This window comes from Lithobates pipiens, unplaced genomic scaffold (genome assembly GCF_037356315.1).
Source record: "Lithobates pipiens isolate NorthernLeopardFrog02 unplaced genomic scaffold, aLitPip1_a1.2 Scaffold_27, whole genome shotgun sequence".
Lineage (NCBI taxonomy): Eukaryota > Metazoa > Chordata > Amphibia > Anura > Ranidae > Lithobates > Lithobates pipiens.
In genome coordinates this window covers 160,653,687-160,670,940 of record NW_027507788.1, presented here as the reverse complement: position 1 = coordinate 160,670,940, position 17,254 = coordinate 160,653,687, and the positions used below count along the sequence as shown (strand labels likewise).

At 44.3% G+C, this 17,254-nt stretch overlaps 1 protein-coding gene across 3 annotated transcripts in view; it reads right to left on the bottom strand.

Annotated features, from left to right (window-relative positions):
• The window catches only part of ROBO3 (roundabout guidance receptor 3), a 428,948-nt gene that overhangs the window by 185,851 nt on the left and 225,843 nt on the right, over nucleotides 1–17,254 (bottom strand). The window contains exon 1 of one of the 3 annotated variants that reach the window (XM_077457780.1): nucleotides 16,367–16,800. The exons of the other annotated variants lie outside the window; for them this stretch is intronic. Coding sequence (XP_077313906.1) covers nucleotides 16,367–16,427 — 61 coding nt within the window. The 5' untranslated portion in view covers nucleotides 16,428–16,800. Of the gene's footprint in view, nucleotides 1–16,366; nucleotides 16,801–17,254 lie in introns of those variants that run through there. 3 annotated transcript variants of the gene reach the window in all.

Here is a 17,254-nt window from a genome sequence, read left to right as displayed (position 1 = left end):
TTGTACCATTGTCACCGTAATGACCCTCTGATAAATCAAGACTGGCCAATGGACAAACGATTGGACGCAAGCAGTAAAACTCAGCTAAATGCGTCGGAGCGGACTGATAATATATGAGACATTCAGGGACGATGGGGTTTTTAATAAGGATTTATTTTCCTCTAGGATTCTGTTATTACAGACACGAGAAAAACGGGAATGGGCAGATATGTGGTACTGAACTCCAACCAATCGTATTGGTGGGATTTGGTGAAAACCTCTGCACCTCTACAACAAGGTGAGGGGTCTTCTATAGAATATGGGGCCACTCAGATTGAGGAGTCTACATCATGTATACTGAAATCAGAGGGCCAAATGAATCTGATCATTTCCAATACAACTTTACTGCCAAATATAATTTGATAACAGGAAGACAAATGGTATTCCAACACGTTTCAGGAAAAAAAAATGCCCCTTCATCAGGGCTGACAAAATTCATCTGTAACCAGAGGTGAAAACACACACGTATGATAATCACAATGACAGGAGAAGAATGATAGTACTCATTAACCCTTTCTACCCCGCCTTGGCATCCCTTTAAAACAGTTCCAAAAGTCTGGGGGGCGGGATTGATGCAATCATGTAATCACTGTCACCAGTGGCGAAATTACTCTTGCTGACATCATCACCCTGCCCCCCCCCCTCCCCAGTGATGCCGAACCTGCCCCCAGATGGCCGCCCGCAGTTCCCAGATGGCAACAGATTTGTGTGCGACTATCTTGGTTACTTGGGGAGCCACAGCCCAGTCTGAATCGCGTGTCCGGGTTTCAGTCTGCCCGAAATCCAGAAACATGATTCAAAACCTAGACTGTCCGGATGAATCCTGGACAGGTGGCAACCCTACCCTAACCAATGCGTTCGGACCCCTAATCTACATGTGGGGCGCCGGATGCATGGATTCCAATGGGGTTTTATTTTATTTTTTTGAAGCACGTGATTAAAGCCTGAGACTCTAATTGGCTTCAAAAAGGGTGAGCCCACCCAGTTGTGTGACAATAGCAAATGAATATTCTCCCCTCCCGGCCAATCAGGAAGCCTGTCATCCGATTGGCTGAAAGGACAGGCAATCCTATTTGCCGCTTAGGAGGAGGAGGGAGGAGACGCACAGCTGCCGTGAGGAGACACAGGAGAAGCCGCTGCCATTTGCCCAGCGGAAAAGGCTGCCCATTTGATGGGGTAAGTGTGAGGCCAGGCCGACCACAACCAACCCACGAGGGGGTTATTTGGGCGGGATTGGGGGGGGGGGGGTTCGGGGGACCCGACTGGGGGGGGGGGGGTTGGCAAAAAAAATAAAAAATCAGCAGCCACCACTGACTGTCACAGTGGTCACACAATCTTGAGGCTGGCCATAGGAACCTTCTGTCAACCACGGGCTGAAGGAAAGAAAGAAGCCCGGTTACCCCATTAACACAGTTAAGCCAGCCATAGACGATTCAAACCATGTATGGGCAAGCTGAATGCATCGAAGATGATCGATCAATTTGGGTACAACCAGCCTGTCAAATGTTACATGTGATTATTGCTAGCGGCTATTATAACCGCTAGCAATAATCACTGTGTTCTCCTGGTGGGGATGGGTTCCCTTGAGAACACAATGGTTTGTCAGGAGGGATTCGCCCCATCAAACACTAACTATGTCGAAGGGGGAAATCAAGCGATTTTTTTTTCCTGCGGCCCATGGTTGCAGGAAAGAAAATTGCTTTATCAATAGCCAGCTTTAGTGTTGATGGGGGAAGATCTTCCGCTGCGCTATTGTATTCTGACAGTGGGAGGTTTTCCTGCAGTGAGAATACAATGAGCACTGCTGGCAGCTATAGCTATTGGCAGTGATCATATGAAAAAAAGCCCCGACAGGATGGTTGTACTGAAGTCGATTGGCAGATCAACTTCAGTACAACCAGCCTGCCCATAGACAGAGCAAAAGTCATCCAGTTCCTGCTGAATAGGCTGAATTTCTCTATGGGAGGCTTAAAGAGGAGGGTCGGTTATACGAAAAAAAAAAAAAAAAAGTCAGCAGCTGCAAACACTGCAGCTGCTGACTTAATCAACACACTCACCTGTCCAGGGCGCCCGCGATGTCGGCCACCCGAGGCCGACCCGTCCCTCGGCTCTCGGGTCCCGGCGCCGCCATTCCTTGTAAGGGAAACAGGCAGTGGAGTCTTACGGCTTCACTGCCCGTTTCCTACTGCGCATGCGCGAGTCCCGCAGCGCTTTCTGAATGGGACGCGCTGTGTTCTGGAACACACAGTTCCCAGAACACAGCGCGACCCATTACCCAGAAGATGCCGCGACGAAGACAGAAGACAGAAGATCTCCGCGGAGGAGGAAGAGGAAGATTAGGAGAAAGTGCCTAGCAACAGGCATTTCTGGTAAGTAAAAAAAAAAATTTTTTTCATTTTTTGTTTTTTATATTTTTTTGTAATTTTTAATATTTTTTTGTTTTCAGGGTGGCCCTCCACTTTAAAGAGGAGTTCCAGGCATGCCCCCATCCCCCACCGCCCAAAATAAATTTAAAGCCAGCAGCTACAAATACTGTAGCTGCTTACATTTACTGTTAGGGCACTTACCTGTCCAGGAATCCAGCGATGTTCTCACTCAAGTTGATTTTTCAGTAGGCTATCGGGTGTTGGCGCCACCATCTTGACTAAGGGAAACCAACAGTGAAGCCTTGCGGATTCACAGCCAGATTCCTACTGCGCATGTGTGAAGAGAGCTCTGCTTTTTGAACGGGTTGTCTGCGGGGGAATGAAGGGGGCAAACTTCCAGCTCAGTTTGTTGTGGCAACCTGGTCAAAAAACGGTACCTGATCCCCCAAAAGGTGCGAAATGTGGCAGTGGGGACGGAGCTTCCTTTCTTAGGTGGAGCTCCGCTTTAAGTCCGGACTAAAGCCTGGAGAGGAAAGGATTGGATGATGCTGGATACCCCCCAGCCAGGAAATGAGTTGGGCTCTGTCTGACTTGCTGCAGATATTAATGCACATTGTGAGAAGCTCACAGTGTGCAGTGAAATCGGTTTCAGTAAAAGAGAGGAGCCTGTACAACTGTGCAAAACGGAAGAGAAGGCTGGAGTTCAGATTTGAATAGCTTCATATTTTATGAGTTTTCATCATGTGCCTTTTAATAGGTTAATGTATTTTCCATGAGCTTAATTGAGTTTCCGCTGATATCAAATATATAAAAGGGACATTGTTCAGAGCACATCCACTGAAAAGATCATGAAGACAAATACAGTAAAACCTTGGATTGCATGCATAATTCATCACGGAAACATGCTTGTAATCCAAAGCACTTCTATATCAAAGCGAATTTCCCCAAAAGAAATAATGGAAATGCAGGCGATTTGTTCCACAACCATTTATTCATAGGTCTTTCAGTTTATAGTCCATATAAAAAGATTATAGCAATGTGATAGGTTGTGTAACCATAAAATGTCCATTCACAAGGGGATTAGAAGCAAAATCCTGCAGGAGCTACAGAGTATAAAAGAGAAGAGAGGCTCCTCTAAGTGTAGCAATATGGTTACATTTAAAGAGGAAGTAAACCCTCTCAAAAAACAAACAAAAAAAAACAAAGACAAAGGACAAAGACAAAGACAAAGACATAATGAGCTATACTAGCTCATTATGAATTACTAACCTGAGATCAAAGCCCCCGAAGCAACCCTCATTAACCTCCTCCGTCACCACCATGATACCCAGAGTGACTTCCAGGTATCGCTGCTCCAGCACTGTGACTGGTCAGAGCAGTGATGACGTCACTCCAACGCATGCGCGCGGCATGATCACCTTCACTAACAGCATGCTCAGTGCATCTGCGCCGATGTCTGCGGCGCACATGCGCCGTAGACATCAGTGCCCGTTTTTAGGAAAATATCTCCTTAAGCGTGTAGGTTAAGGAGATATTTCTTGCACCTACAGGAAAGCCATAATCTAGGCTTACCTGTAGGTTGAAGTGGTCTGTAAGAGTTTACAATCACTTTGATGAAGGTGCATCATTTAGCAACTCACATAGATGTGCCTCTTAATCATCATCCAAGTATGCAGGCAACCGGGGTAAAGCTGTCCACTTAGACCGTCCTCCGCACCGCCAGCTCTCACCGATGTCAGTCTGCAATTGTGACCGGGAAGACTACCCTGCAGTACAGCGATCTGAAAGTGAGGCTTGAACCGATCATGGAGCGCAGCGTGGAAGAGATGACATCGATGACAGTGTGGGGGATGGTCTATGTGGATAGCTTTACCCCGGATGCTTGCATACTTAGATGTGCCTGTTTTAATCATCAACCATGTGGCTTGCTAAATGTTGTACCTTCATTAAATGTAACCATATTGCTACACTTAGAGGCGCCTCTCTTCTCTTTTATACTCAGTTGTGACGTGACACTACTTGTATATCAAGACATCGCTTGTTTATCATGTCAGAATTTTTTTTAAATGTTTGCAAAACGCTCTCAAACCAAATTACTCTCAAACCTAGGTTTTACTGTACTTTTTTTAAATGGAACATTTTCACATGTTGCCGTAGCTTTCTGAAGCTTTTACAATCCCGCACAGTAGAGCGGTGATGGGGGGACAGTTTTGTAGGTGACAAAAGGGGATATTTTCCTGCATGTTGGGTATATGAATAGGTCATACAGACTGCAGAGTTTAGTCTAGAGGCGGACAGGCATTGGTGACATCACCGGTCCTCGCATTCTGCACGCTCCATCACCGATTCCCAGTCCAATTATTCTTTTTTTTTTTTATGAATCCAGCTGGTACATTGGATTTCAGCATCTGTTCCCCACATCTAAAATTATTACCCACAACTTCAAAAATGACACCAAACACTAAAAAGCACAAAGCCGATCGGTGGGAATCAGACAAAACAACGTGTACAAACAAGTAGAGACACTCCAGCCTTGCACAACACACACAAACATTGTGCTGAGAGCTCCTTCACACATCACATAATTGCAGCTTTAAGAATAGTGCCCCCCACCCCCCCCCCCTTTTTAACAATGCTGTCTTAAAGGGGGCCTATGGCTTCCACCCCTCCCCCGCCGCAGGGAATGTTCCTCTACCCCCTTTGCATTGGACTATTTGTCACTCTCCTGGAGTTTCAGTCACTCTCTGAGCTCAAGTTGCTGTCCTAGAGAGCCATAAATTTTAGGAACTTGAGCCTGATGCATTCACACAAATTCCTGACTTTAAATTGGATTTTGTTACTTGAGAAAGAAAAAAAAGCGTTGGGGGATTTATCACTGGGAGCTGTCAGGAGAACAACAACAAGGGGGCTCCAATTTTATGGGTGTCATTAAAGGAGGCTTCTACCCTCCAGGGATAATACTCGAGTAGCTTCGTCTATATTATTCCAGTAATCCCAATCCCAATATACCATCATATGCACATGTTCTTATAAAACCCATTCATATACAACTAAATGAGCAGATTATTACATATTTAAAGGCAAGAGTTCAGTTTTTAGAATAAAAAAAAAAAAAAAGAGAGAGGCGGATTTGTAAAAATGTTCAAAATAATTGTTTTCTATATTTGGAGCCCTGAGAAGTAATTGAAGGATTGAAAGCTGAGGTTTAATTGGCTCAGATTTTGCTTTCCCCAGTTTGCCCTTTCATCAATGTGATATTGAAAAATTTAGATAAAACCTCCCGTTTTCATTATACAAGTTATTTTAGACATCATCTGGTCCCTGTGCTTCTTTAGGCGATGCAGGCAGATCATGGCTGGTGGGAGGGGCCAGTAGGGTGCACTACGTAACTTCCTGAAAGCGTCACATCACCATCCCTCAGTACACCTCTCATGAGCCCTCCACTATGATGCAAGCAGTGGGTTGGCTCTTTGGAGGAGTTAAAGTAGAAGTTCAGGCTATTGCTAACTATGCTTTTGCCTGCCCTGCCTCCCTTCAAAATCCCCTATGCCAATTACACCGTAAAAAGGAAATGCTTATAATTACCTATTCACAGAGCTTGGCGGTCTAGTCATGTGATCGTCTCAGCAGCTGGCTTCAGGGGAGAGGAGAGATCATCAATAATGGCTGCAATGGCTGTACAGTGACGTCACCCATAGGTTTACTATTGGGCATTCATTGTTGGCTATCTCTCCTTTACCCTGAAGCCACTGCTGGGAGCCGATCACGTGACCGGACCAATGCGCCCTGCGAATAGGCACGTATAAGCTTTCAACAGGGTAGTTAGAATAGGATTTTAAACGGGGGTGGATCTGGAGGAGTAAGTGTTCCTAGGCAGGCTTCATTTGCATACAGACTGCCCTAGGTAACATCAACATATGATGCTGTAGGCTTGTGTCATTCTGATCAATCTATCAGTAAGTTGACCATTAAAGGTTACTGCTCTCAACCAGGCTTCAGTGGAAGCCTAGGGTTCGGTCCAGAGGTTGCAATTATTCTCAGACAGGGTTTCATAAAAGCCTAGGGTTTCTTCAGGGGTTGCTCTTATTCTCAACCAGGGTTCCATAAAGCCTACGGTTTCTTTAGGGGTTGCTCTTATTGTCAACCAGGGTTCTGTAAAAGCCGAATGCCGTGTACACACGACCGGACTTTGACAGACTGAATTTCATCAGACTTTGACAGAGTTTCAACGAACTTCCCTCGAATCGGACTTGTCTACACACAATCACACCAAAGTCCGGCTGTGATGACATATGACCGGACTAGAATAAAGAAGTTCATAGACTACCATACAGATGAATGGATTTTTCCACCAGATTCGAGTCCGTCGGAAAAATTTGAAACATGTTCTAAAGCTAAAGTCCATCTGATTTTTAGACAGCAAAGGTCCGATGAAGCCCACACACGGTCAAATTATCCGAGGGATTTACTCCATCGGACCTTAGCTGTCGAAAAGTCTGACCGTGTGTACACGGCATTAAGTTTCTTCAGGGGTTGCTCTTAATCTCAAGCGGGGTTCCATAAAAGCTTAGGGTTCCTTCAGGAGGTTGCTATTGTCAACCAGGGTTCCATGGAAGCCCTGAGCTCCCCAGAGGTTGCTATTGTTCTCAACCAGGGTTCTGTGGAAGCCTAGGGTTCCTCCAGAGGTTGCAATCATTCTTGGGGGTTCCATAAAAGTTTCCTTCAGAGAGTGCTATTGTCATCCAGGGTTCCATGGAAGCCCCGAGTTCCTGCAGAGGTTGCTATTGTTCTAAACCAGGTTTGTGTGGAAGCCTTGGATTCCTCCAAATGTTGCTTTGGGTTCTTCCAGGGATTGTCATTATTCCTTGAGTTCCGCCTCAGGTTGCTAGGAGTTTTTTGAGCTGTGGCTAATTTACCTCCCTTCCGATGATGCCTTCAAAGTTCTGGGGCCAACACCACATGGTAGATCTCTTTAACCATTTATAAGGGAGGCATTCTGTTCACCACGGTAAGGCTGCTTTCACACTGGGGCGGTATTCAGGCGTTACAGCGCTAAAAATAGCGCCTGTAAAAAACCGGCCCCTTTCACTCCAGTGTGAAAGCCGGAGGGCTTTCACACTGGAGCGGTGCGCTGGCAGGACAGTGAAAAAAGTCCTGCTAGCCGCATCTTTGGAGCGGTGAAGGAGCGGTGTATTCACCGCTCCTAAACCGCTCCTACCCATTGAAATCAATGGGACAGCGCGGCAATACCGCCGGCAAAGCGCCGCTGCAGCGGCGTTTTGCAAGCGGTTTTAACCCTTTTTCGGCCGCTAGCGGGGGTTAAAACCACCCCGCTAGCGCCCGCAGACCGCCGCTAAAACGACGGTAAAGCGCCGCTAAAAATATTTTTAGCGGCGCTTTACCGCCGACGCCCGCACCGCCCCAGTGTGAAAGGGGCCTAAGTGTTGCATTCTTCCCACTAACCACCAATGCATATCTCCCAACTTTTTGAGATAGGAACGAGGGGCACCTATTAGCGAAAATATGTAGACATTGGACACACCCCCTGCCATGACCCCTTAAAAGGAGAATTATACACATAAAATGATTAGATAAACCCACAAGTACATTTTTTAGCATTACTATTCCTTTATATTAGTTTCTAAATTTACAGATGCAGCAATTTAGAAATTGGGTGAAAGGTTTAGTACTGGAAAACACTTTTTATATACAACTATATAGATCAGACCAAAATGAAGGACGCATGAGAAAGAGAGAAGGGTAGAGGGACTTTGTTCCAGTCTCTTAAATCAGGGACAGTTGGGAGCTATGCCAATGTAGGGGCATCTTCCCCAACAACCTCCAATTAATTGGTTTTATTAGGTGTTCCCAGAGACCTGAAAATTATTTTATAGTTTTTCTAGGTTAAAAGGTTTGAGAAAAGCTGTAGGGAGTCTTTGCAGTCTCTAGTGATTTCATAAATTCACAATGCCTATGGAAGCAACAAACCAAGTGATTTAGGTTGCCTAGGCTGCAGGTCACAGAAGGTTGGGGGGGGGGGGGTTATTTTATTTAAGGTAAGAAAAGTTAGTTCCTTAATGAGGTACTTTGATTGGTGGGGCAGGAATATATCCTACTGATTTATATGAAGTTTAATGTGTTAACAAAAATGGAACCTGCATTGTACCACTATTAAGTATAGATCCACTTTAAATAAAAGGCCATGCTCCGGTTTTAGATAGATACCGCAATAATCAACACTAACGAACCGAAGCACGCCCAACTTTCAATATTGCTGACTTAATGAATGCATGAGGAACCCCGGGAACTTGAAGGCAGAAATCACCTCCTCTTGATTACAGTAATTGTGGCTGCTCCCTAATCATGTAATGAATATTAAAGATTCTTTTGTTTGTCACTGTGAGGCGTCTTTCTTAGAAAGGATGTCTAATTTCTTGTTGTTCCGCCATAGAACAATGCTGGGAAAATCTGTGTATAATTAGGTCAGATGGCTCCGAGTCATTATCCTATCTCCCCAACTCCAGCCTTGTTCCTTCTAATAGTCTCCAAAGCCAAGGACCGCCGGCAAACCGGAGGAAATTTATTAATGGGGATCAATGTCGGTGACAATTATGTGGCTCTTTTGGGCACTTAATGAGAATTTATGAAAGTAAAAGCGATTAGCCAGGATACATATTCATGAACGCAAGGGGGGGGCTGTCAAAGAAACGTCTCCTTTGACAGGACGCCCCATTCCAGACACACAGCTTGGAGCAAAACCTTCTCTGCTGTGCATGGTGCAAACGCCCATCAATCTTAACGCAGCCAAAATACACAAGACAACATTACAGACAAAAAAAAAAGCTGGAGGGTTTTAATATTTACAAAGTGTAAAAAAAAAAAAAAAAAACGAAAGTTTGTGATAAGTTGTTGTTCTGAAGTTTAGCAAGTCCTCATTCACGTTGCTGCGACTTGTCATGCGAATTGACAGGTCAAAATCACATGACAAGTCGCACCGTATTGTCAGCAATGGCCCAGTTCAAATTGCAATGCCTACTATGTGTTCCTGCACTACTTTTGGTGATTTTGGGTGCAACTTGGATAGACATCTGTGCATGAAGCCGCACAGATGTCTTCAAAGTCGCACTGACATGCGGCTTTGAAATCGCACGATTTCGGATGAAGTCGCACGATTTCAAAGCTGCATTCAATGTGAATGAGGGTTAAATCTCCCATCCAACAAAAATCTTTTTATAGTCCAAAATTGTTTAGATTTCTAAACATAGTCTATTTATCTAGTCTCCATTTCGGCATCTGGAAGTTATTTACTATTATACAGGATTTATATATCGCCAACAGTTTGCGCAGCGCTTAACAAAATGAAGGCAGACATTACAGTTACATTACAATTTGGTACAAGAGGAATCAGAGGGCCCTGCTTGCTAGAGCTTACAATATAGGAGGGAGGGTCAATTCATACAAACGGTAATAGCTGTGGGGAATAAGCTGACGGAGAAAGTAAAACAGTGTATTAGTTAGAAGCAGGATAGGCTTCTTTGAAGAGAAGGGTTTTCAGGGATCGTCTAAAGATGAATAGATTAGGGGACAGTTGGACAGATTGGGGTAAGGAGTTCCAAAGGATTGGAGAAGCTCTGGAGAAATCCTGGAAGCGAGCATGGGAGGAGGTGACAAGGGAGCTAGAGAGCAGAAATCTTGGGAGGACCGAAGAGAGCGGCTTGGTTGGTATTTTGAGACTAGGTTAGTGATGTAGCTGGGCGCCGAGTTGTGGACAGCGTTGTAAATTATTGTTAGTACTTTGCATTTTATTCATTGGGTGAATGAAAGCCAGTGGTGGGATTGGCAGAGAGGGGTGGAGGACACTGAACGGTTGGTAAGGTGGATGAGTCTTGCAGCAGCATTCATTATGGACTGAAGGGGGCATAGTCTATGTAAAGGTGATCTAATGAGTAGTGAGTTGCAGTAGTCGAGGCGAGAGATGACCAAGGAGTGAATTAGAAGTTTGGTGGTGTCATTGGTTAAAAAGGGGCATATTCCAGCGATTTTGCAGAGGTTGAGGCGGCATGATTTGGACAGGGATTGGATGTGGAGCTGAAAGGACAGTTCAGAGTCTAGGGTTACCCCTAGTACCCTGGCACGTGGGGACGGACTGATAGTTGTGCCATTGATCTTCCCAGAGAAGTCAGGGGAAGAGGCACATAGGGGAGGAAATATAATGACCTTGTTTTTAGATTCAGTTTGAGGGAGTGGTGTGACATCCAGGCTAGAGGAGACTGATGGGGTGAGCTGAGGAGTAGAGAGATAGATTTGGGTGTCATTGGCATATAAATGGTAATGGAAGCCATGGGAGGCCATCAGCTGACCCAGGGAGGATGTGTAGATTGAGAATAGTAGAGGTCCAAGGACAGAACTTTGGGGGACCCCAATAGTAAAAGGTGTTGGAGAGGAGGAAGTGGAGTTATGACACTGAAGGTGCGGTGAGATAGGTAAGATTTGAACCAACAGAGAGCACAGCCATGGATACCATACAAATTTAGTTTTCCGAGAAGGAAGGGGTGATCAACTGTATCAAAGGCAGCAGAGAGGTCCAAGAGTAAGACTACAGAATAAAGACAGACAGTCCTAATAAGTTGGTGACACAGCTTTTGAATATTTTTCAAATCTTTCACATGAGCAATTTATAGATTCCAGGAACTCAAAGGTATATATTAAAGTGGATGTAAACGCAATGACTAAAATCTCACTCTTAAAAGCTCAACTCCTGAAATTTGAAAAAATGTATCTTTGCAATGGGGCCCCCAATGATGTCCTCTTATGACGAAACACATAGGGTGGAGTAATAGACACTGATGTCATCACAACCTATGTTTACCGAAGGGACTGTATGATGGCATTCACTCGATGTTTTGAGCATTTTGTGCATTTTATTAATCCTTTTGGATTACCTGCAGTATTCTGCAGGTAATCTGGCTATTTTTTTTTACATGCAAACTGGTGAGGAGATGTTGTACCTTATTACGGGAGACATTACGGCTGGTAGTCTCACTAATACTGTATCAGGAATAATTTCCATACATAAGTTTGTGGTTGACCTCCTAAATGCTGAGATCCAACTATCTGCTAAGAGTCTTTGGTGCTTCTGCTGGTGGAAGGTGTGTCACTGAGGAGTCTCACTTCTGGAGCTGAAGCAAAGCACTGCAGTGGAGGATTTTGCATTATGTTGGACTTTATAGGGATTCTTTTCTAAGAGCACAATTTTAGTAGTGTACATGTTATAGCTGGGCCCAGTTTTTGATTGTTTTAATTATTTTTCTTGACATTATACCAAGCACTGATCTTTCACCAATTTATCTACTTTAGAGTGCAGAGTTGGTCCTATCAGATTTTTGATTAAGTTAAGGAGAACTTTGCTTCCTGCTTTTGTTGGGTTGCAATAAATAGCGCGGTTGATTTACATGCAGATAATGCTAAGAGGAAGTTTTCTGTTAAAGATCACAGGTCTGATGGAAAAGCAGAGTATTGTTTGAGAATAAACAGCTAATAATAATAATATACACAATAATCACGCTACTCCTTTTTCTTACAATGGAAGAGCAATTAATATGAGGTACGGGATCAGGCACTCTGGAAGGCGATGTGTCTGTGTCCACCCCTTCTGTGACATCACAATGATAGACGGTGCAGCTTATGCCATAAACGGTATGATAAAACTGAGTGATCGAAGCCTGATCTGGAAAAATGATCAAAATGTACAACGATCAATTGAGTCAGAAATGGCACGGTCAAGTGATCAGCGACAGATAATGACGGTTTTGATCGACCCAAGCCGATCAGTTGTGGTGGACAAAAAAAAAAAATCAATTGTACAGAGTTTATCAAGGAAGTTTTTTGCTCGACTGCAGGCGATTCACAAGGGCGCAAAAAGGCCATTGATTGACTCTGTACGATCAATTTCTTTCCGCACAACCAATTGACTTGGAATGATCAAACTGTCACTGTCACTTGTTGCTCAGCCGTGCAGTTTTTGCCTCACTCGTTCGATGTATGATTCAATCGTTTTGTCGATCGGACATTAATCTTTAAAATTTTATTGCACCGCATATAGCCATTACACAAAGCTGAAAAGAGGGAGTTTCTGATGCATCATGGGAGAAGATTTGATACTATTAAAAAGCTGATCAAACAGAATATAATATTATATATATATATATATATATATACATATTATATATATATATATATATAAAATATTTAAGGTATATTCTTGTTGTGGATAAAGTGGAGAAAGAGGAGAACCCCGGTCAGCTTTTACTGCTGTCCATGGCTCTGTTAGAAAGCTTTGTCCTCACTTCCTGTCCCGGGGACAACCTTTTTTTCCCCAGACAAGGAGTGAAGAAAACCCTCCAACAGCTACACAGGCAGACATAAAAAAGTCAGCTTGTTATGATCGGTGGTGTTTCCATGCCGATTTTTCCTCACTTCCTGTCTGGGTAAACATTGCATCCAGAACAGGAAGTGAGCGAAAAATTTACTAATGGGGCCCCAGATAGTGGTAAAACCTGACAGGGAGGTCCGACTCTATCCAAAAACTAAAAACAAAACAAAAACAAAAAAACTTTCGTCCGTAGACACTTTAATTCCTCTACATGTATCTGCTCTAGGTGCAGGACCCCAGAATTATTATTTTTTTTTTTAAGTAAAGGATTAATCTGTAAGTTTGGGGACTCTGGCTATAAAAATCAGTCCCTGTGTTTTCTTATCTCCAGTCCCTCACACCTTCTGTTCCCAAACCTGTGATTTGTGTCAGGAAGGGAAGAAAAATGTCTGCTCAGGTGTCAGATGGGTGAAGGCCGGGAAAAGCATTCCAGGCTGGAGGGTCTCAGTAATCCCTCCAGGGGGGCCGGACCTAATAACTGACAAGACTGTGACCCCTGCCACCACTTACATGCAGCTCCCTCCATTTCCACACTACTTAGCAGCTATTTACAGGATGCACATCCATTCCCAGGACTGTCAGGAGCGACTCCCATCAAATGTGGTCCTACCGTGTACACGGAGCTCAGCCATATACTCTGAACAGTACAGTATACACAGAGCCTGCTATATACTCTGCACTGTGCAGCCTATAGCGAGAACAGTAAAGCATACACCGGGTGTGCGATATACTCTGCACTGTACATTCTATAGGGAGAACAGTACAATATACACAGAGTATATTATACAAAGGATGCACTATATACTCTGCACTGTACACACTATATAGGGAGAACTTTACAGTTTACACAGAGCCCACCATATAGTCCATGTTACATACTCTGCACTACATGGGAGCCTAGTACAGTATATACATGGTCTGCAATATACTCTGTTCTGTACATGGGAGCCTAGTACAGTATATACAGGGTCTGCAATATACTCTGTTCTGTACATGGGAGCCTAGTACAGTATATACAAGGTCTGCAATATGCTCTGTTCTGTACATGGGTCTGCTATATACTCGTTTCTGTACACAGGAGCCTAGTAAAGTATATACAGGGTCTGCTATATACCCTGTTCTGTATTTGGGAGCCCAGTACAGTATATACAGGATCTGCCAGAGTCCTGTAGACCCGCCATAGATAGCACAGTTAGGTATGCTCTGGTTATCCTGTATATAGGCACTAAGGACCTTCTGACACCTGCCTGTACTGCCTATTCCTTACAGTATGTGGTTGGTATACAGTACATGAACTGGAGCATGTCCCCCCATATATTGTACCAATGTCCTCAGTGGTTCAGCACACAGGATCTGAGCTATATCAGATATCTGGAATTTCATGCTTCATTGCCGTCTCTTCCTTTTTCAACATTGTTACTAATAACAAGTCTGGGAGCTGACATCTAACCCCTACAAAACACAGCCTTGGGAAGCAACCCATTATGGGCCACAGAAGACTTCATGGCCCCCATCATCAGAAAGATGGACAGCCATTCAGCAGTGTTTTAGCAGCTGGGGAACTACAACTCCCAGCAAGCCTCTTTTACCTGCAGGCTATCAAGCTTTTAGTGAGCTTAGGAAAATCAGACTAAATGACAACAGATCAAAGACAAGAAACACCATCAACACTTCATCGGCACCAGATAAGAGCAACCATACATGGACCAATATTTCATCAGACACAACAGAAGATTGTATGAGGGCCCACGCCATCACATTCTATCCCAGTAGACTCAATATACCACCAGGACATTTATATAGATACAATTCAGACATTATCTACATCTAAACAGTGAAGAGACAGTTCTGGTACCAGCCACACAACTGCCACTACCTCGAATGACGACCATCTTCCAGCATAAGAGTCATTTTTATTAGAGACAGACAATTTGGTACAATTTGTAAAATGAAAATCTTAATCTGAATTGCTCTCAGATGTACATGCAACAATTAAATCATTAAATCTGCCGTTTCAGGCAACGTGGTTCTCCAGCCAGCCAATCCCGCTCCTGGTTTTACCGGATTTCTAAGAAAAAAGTTTTTCTATCTGGTCAAGTTTCAAAGTTTTGGTGCCAAAGACCTTCAGGACTTCTGCTTGCTAAGACCAGCATGCAGCCTTCTAGTAAGTGACACTCTAGTATTATTTTAGTCTAAGACCAGCATACAGCCCCCCGATGAAGGTTTTTCTCTTGTATTCTTTTGGTCTAAGACTAGCACGCATCCCTCTGTAAGGCTAACGCTCTAGTATTATTGTGGTCTAAAACCAGCACACAACTCCTAGTGAGGCATCACTCTAGCATTATTTTGGTCCAGGACCAGTAAGTAGCCCCTAGGTGATCGTAACACACTCTAGTATTATTTTGGTCCAACATTATTTTGGCCCTGGGTAAGCATAACACTTTGGTATTATTCTGGTCTAGGACCAGCATTCAGCCCCCCAGTGAGCGTAGCAAGCACTCTGTAAGGTTGACACTGTAGTATTTTTTTGGTCTAAGACCAGCATACAGCCCTGGGGGAAGGTACATGCTCTAGTATAATTTAGTATAATTCAGACAAACATGTAGCCCCGGATGAAGGCACCATAAGCTAGTATTATTTTGTTCTAAGATTGGCACGCAACCCTGGGTGAGGGTATCGCACTCTACTATTATTTTGGTTTTATATTAGTACGCAGCTCTGGGTGAGGGTACCCAGCCCTAGTATTATTTTTGTCTAAGATTAGCACACAGCCATGGGTGAGGGTATCACTGTCTAGTATTAGTTTGGTTTAATATCAGCATGCAGACCCCAGGTGAGGGTACCATCCTCTAGAACTATTTTGGTCTAATACCAGCACGCAGCCCCCAGATGAAAGTACTATCCTCTGGTATTATTTGGTCTAAGACCAGCACGCAGCCCCCAGATGAGGGTACTATCCTCTGGTATTATTTGGTCTAAGACCAGCACGCAGCCCCCAGATGAGGGTACTATCCTCTGGTATTATTTGGTCTAAGACCAGCATGCAGCCCCCAGATGAGGGTACCATCCTCTAGTATTATTTTGGCCTAAGACCAGCATCCATCCCCCAGGTGAGGGTACCATGCCCTAGTATTATTTTGGTCTAGGACCAGCATGCAGCCCCCAGGTAAGGGTACCATGCCCTTGTATTATTTTGGTCTAGGACCAGCACGCAGCCCCCAGGTGAGGGTACCATGCCCTAGTATTATTTTGGTCTAGGACCAGCACGCAGCCCCCAGGTGAGGGTACCATGCCCTAGTATTATTTTGGTCTAGGACCAGCATGCAGCCCCCAGGTGAGGGTACCATGCCCTGGTATTATTTTGGTCTAGGACCAGCATGCAGCCCCCAGGTGAGGGTACCATGCCCTGGTATTATTTTGGTCTAGGACCAGCACGCAGCTCTCTGGTGCCACGCTAGAGGAAGCTTCATTTACTTCTTGGACTCTTCCGGACAAGTTTCTTGCCATCTTTAGCTGACACACAGCTTACCTAGAAGGGGACAGATGAGCGCAGAGAGCATCCAGAGAAGGCAATGAAGAATAAGCCACATCTTCTGCTTCCTCTATAATCCAGGGCAGATCCTGAGCAATCCCACCAGATAAAGTGCAATAAGTAGAAGAGTTCCAATAGGATCCTAGTCACTTCCCTGTCCAGACATCTGCTCCCCCATCCATGTGGGGTTCCCAGCCTGACCTCAGCTGTGGAGGGGACTTCCGAGTCCTGGCTGACAATGGTAATCCGCTCACTGGATGCCCCCGACCCTCCAGCCACATAGAGCCCAGTGAGCTTGCAATTAGATGGCTCCTCTCAGTTGCTGCAGTCAGACACATGAGCGCTCCAGTGATGAAAATGATACTCCAGGCTCCAGCCACACACACACTGCATCCTCTCCTATTCCAGGTTCAGGGCTGAGTGTGCACAGAGCATAGCCCCTCATTCATTGTGTCAGGCACAGCCCCTCCCTCACCGCCCTTAAAGGAGCAGGCACCCACATTTCCCTATTCATTGCCCTCTTCCTTCACAATTACTATTAAGCTGAATGAATGAGGAAAACAGACTGAAGGATATATCATACAAAATGATTCCTCCTTCCTCATCTAAGAAGAGTTTAAAATCATTACAAAATACAAATAGTGTAAAAATATAAAATATTAAATCTAAAGCCATGACCAGTAACATGCTGGATTTAGTTTTACATTCATTAAAGTTTTGTGCTTAAAATTCCCAAAGAATCAGTGACCTGTCTAACTTTTTTCGATCTCGATTATTAATTTTTCGACACACGGCGCTGTAATTTTATTGTGAAAAAAATAAAAAATCACTGTTGACGATCATCTTTCTTAAATAGATGTAAACATAAATATGCTAAAATAGGAG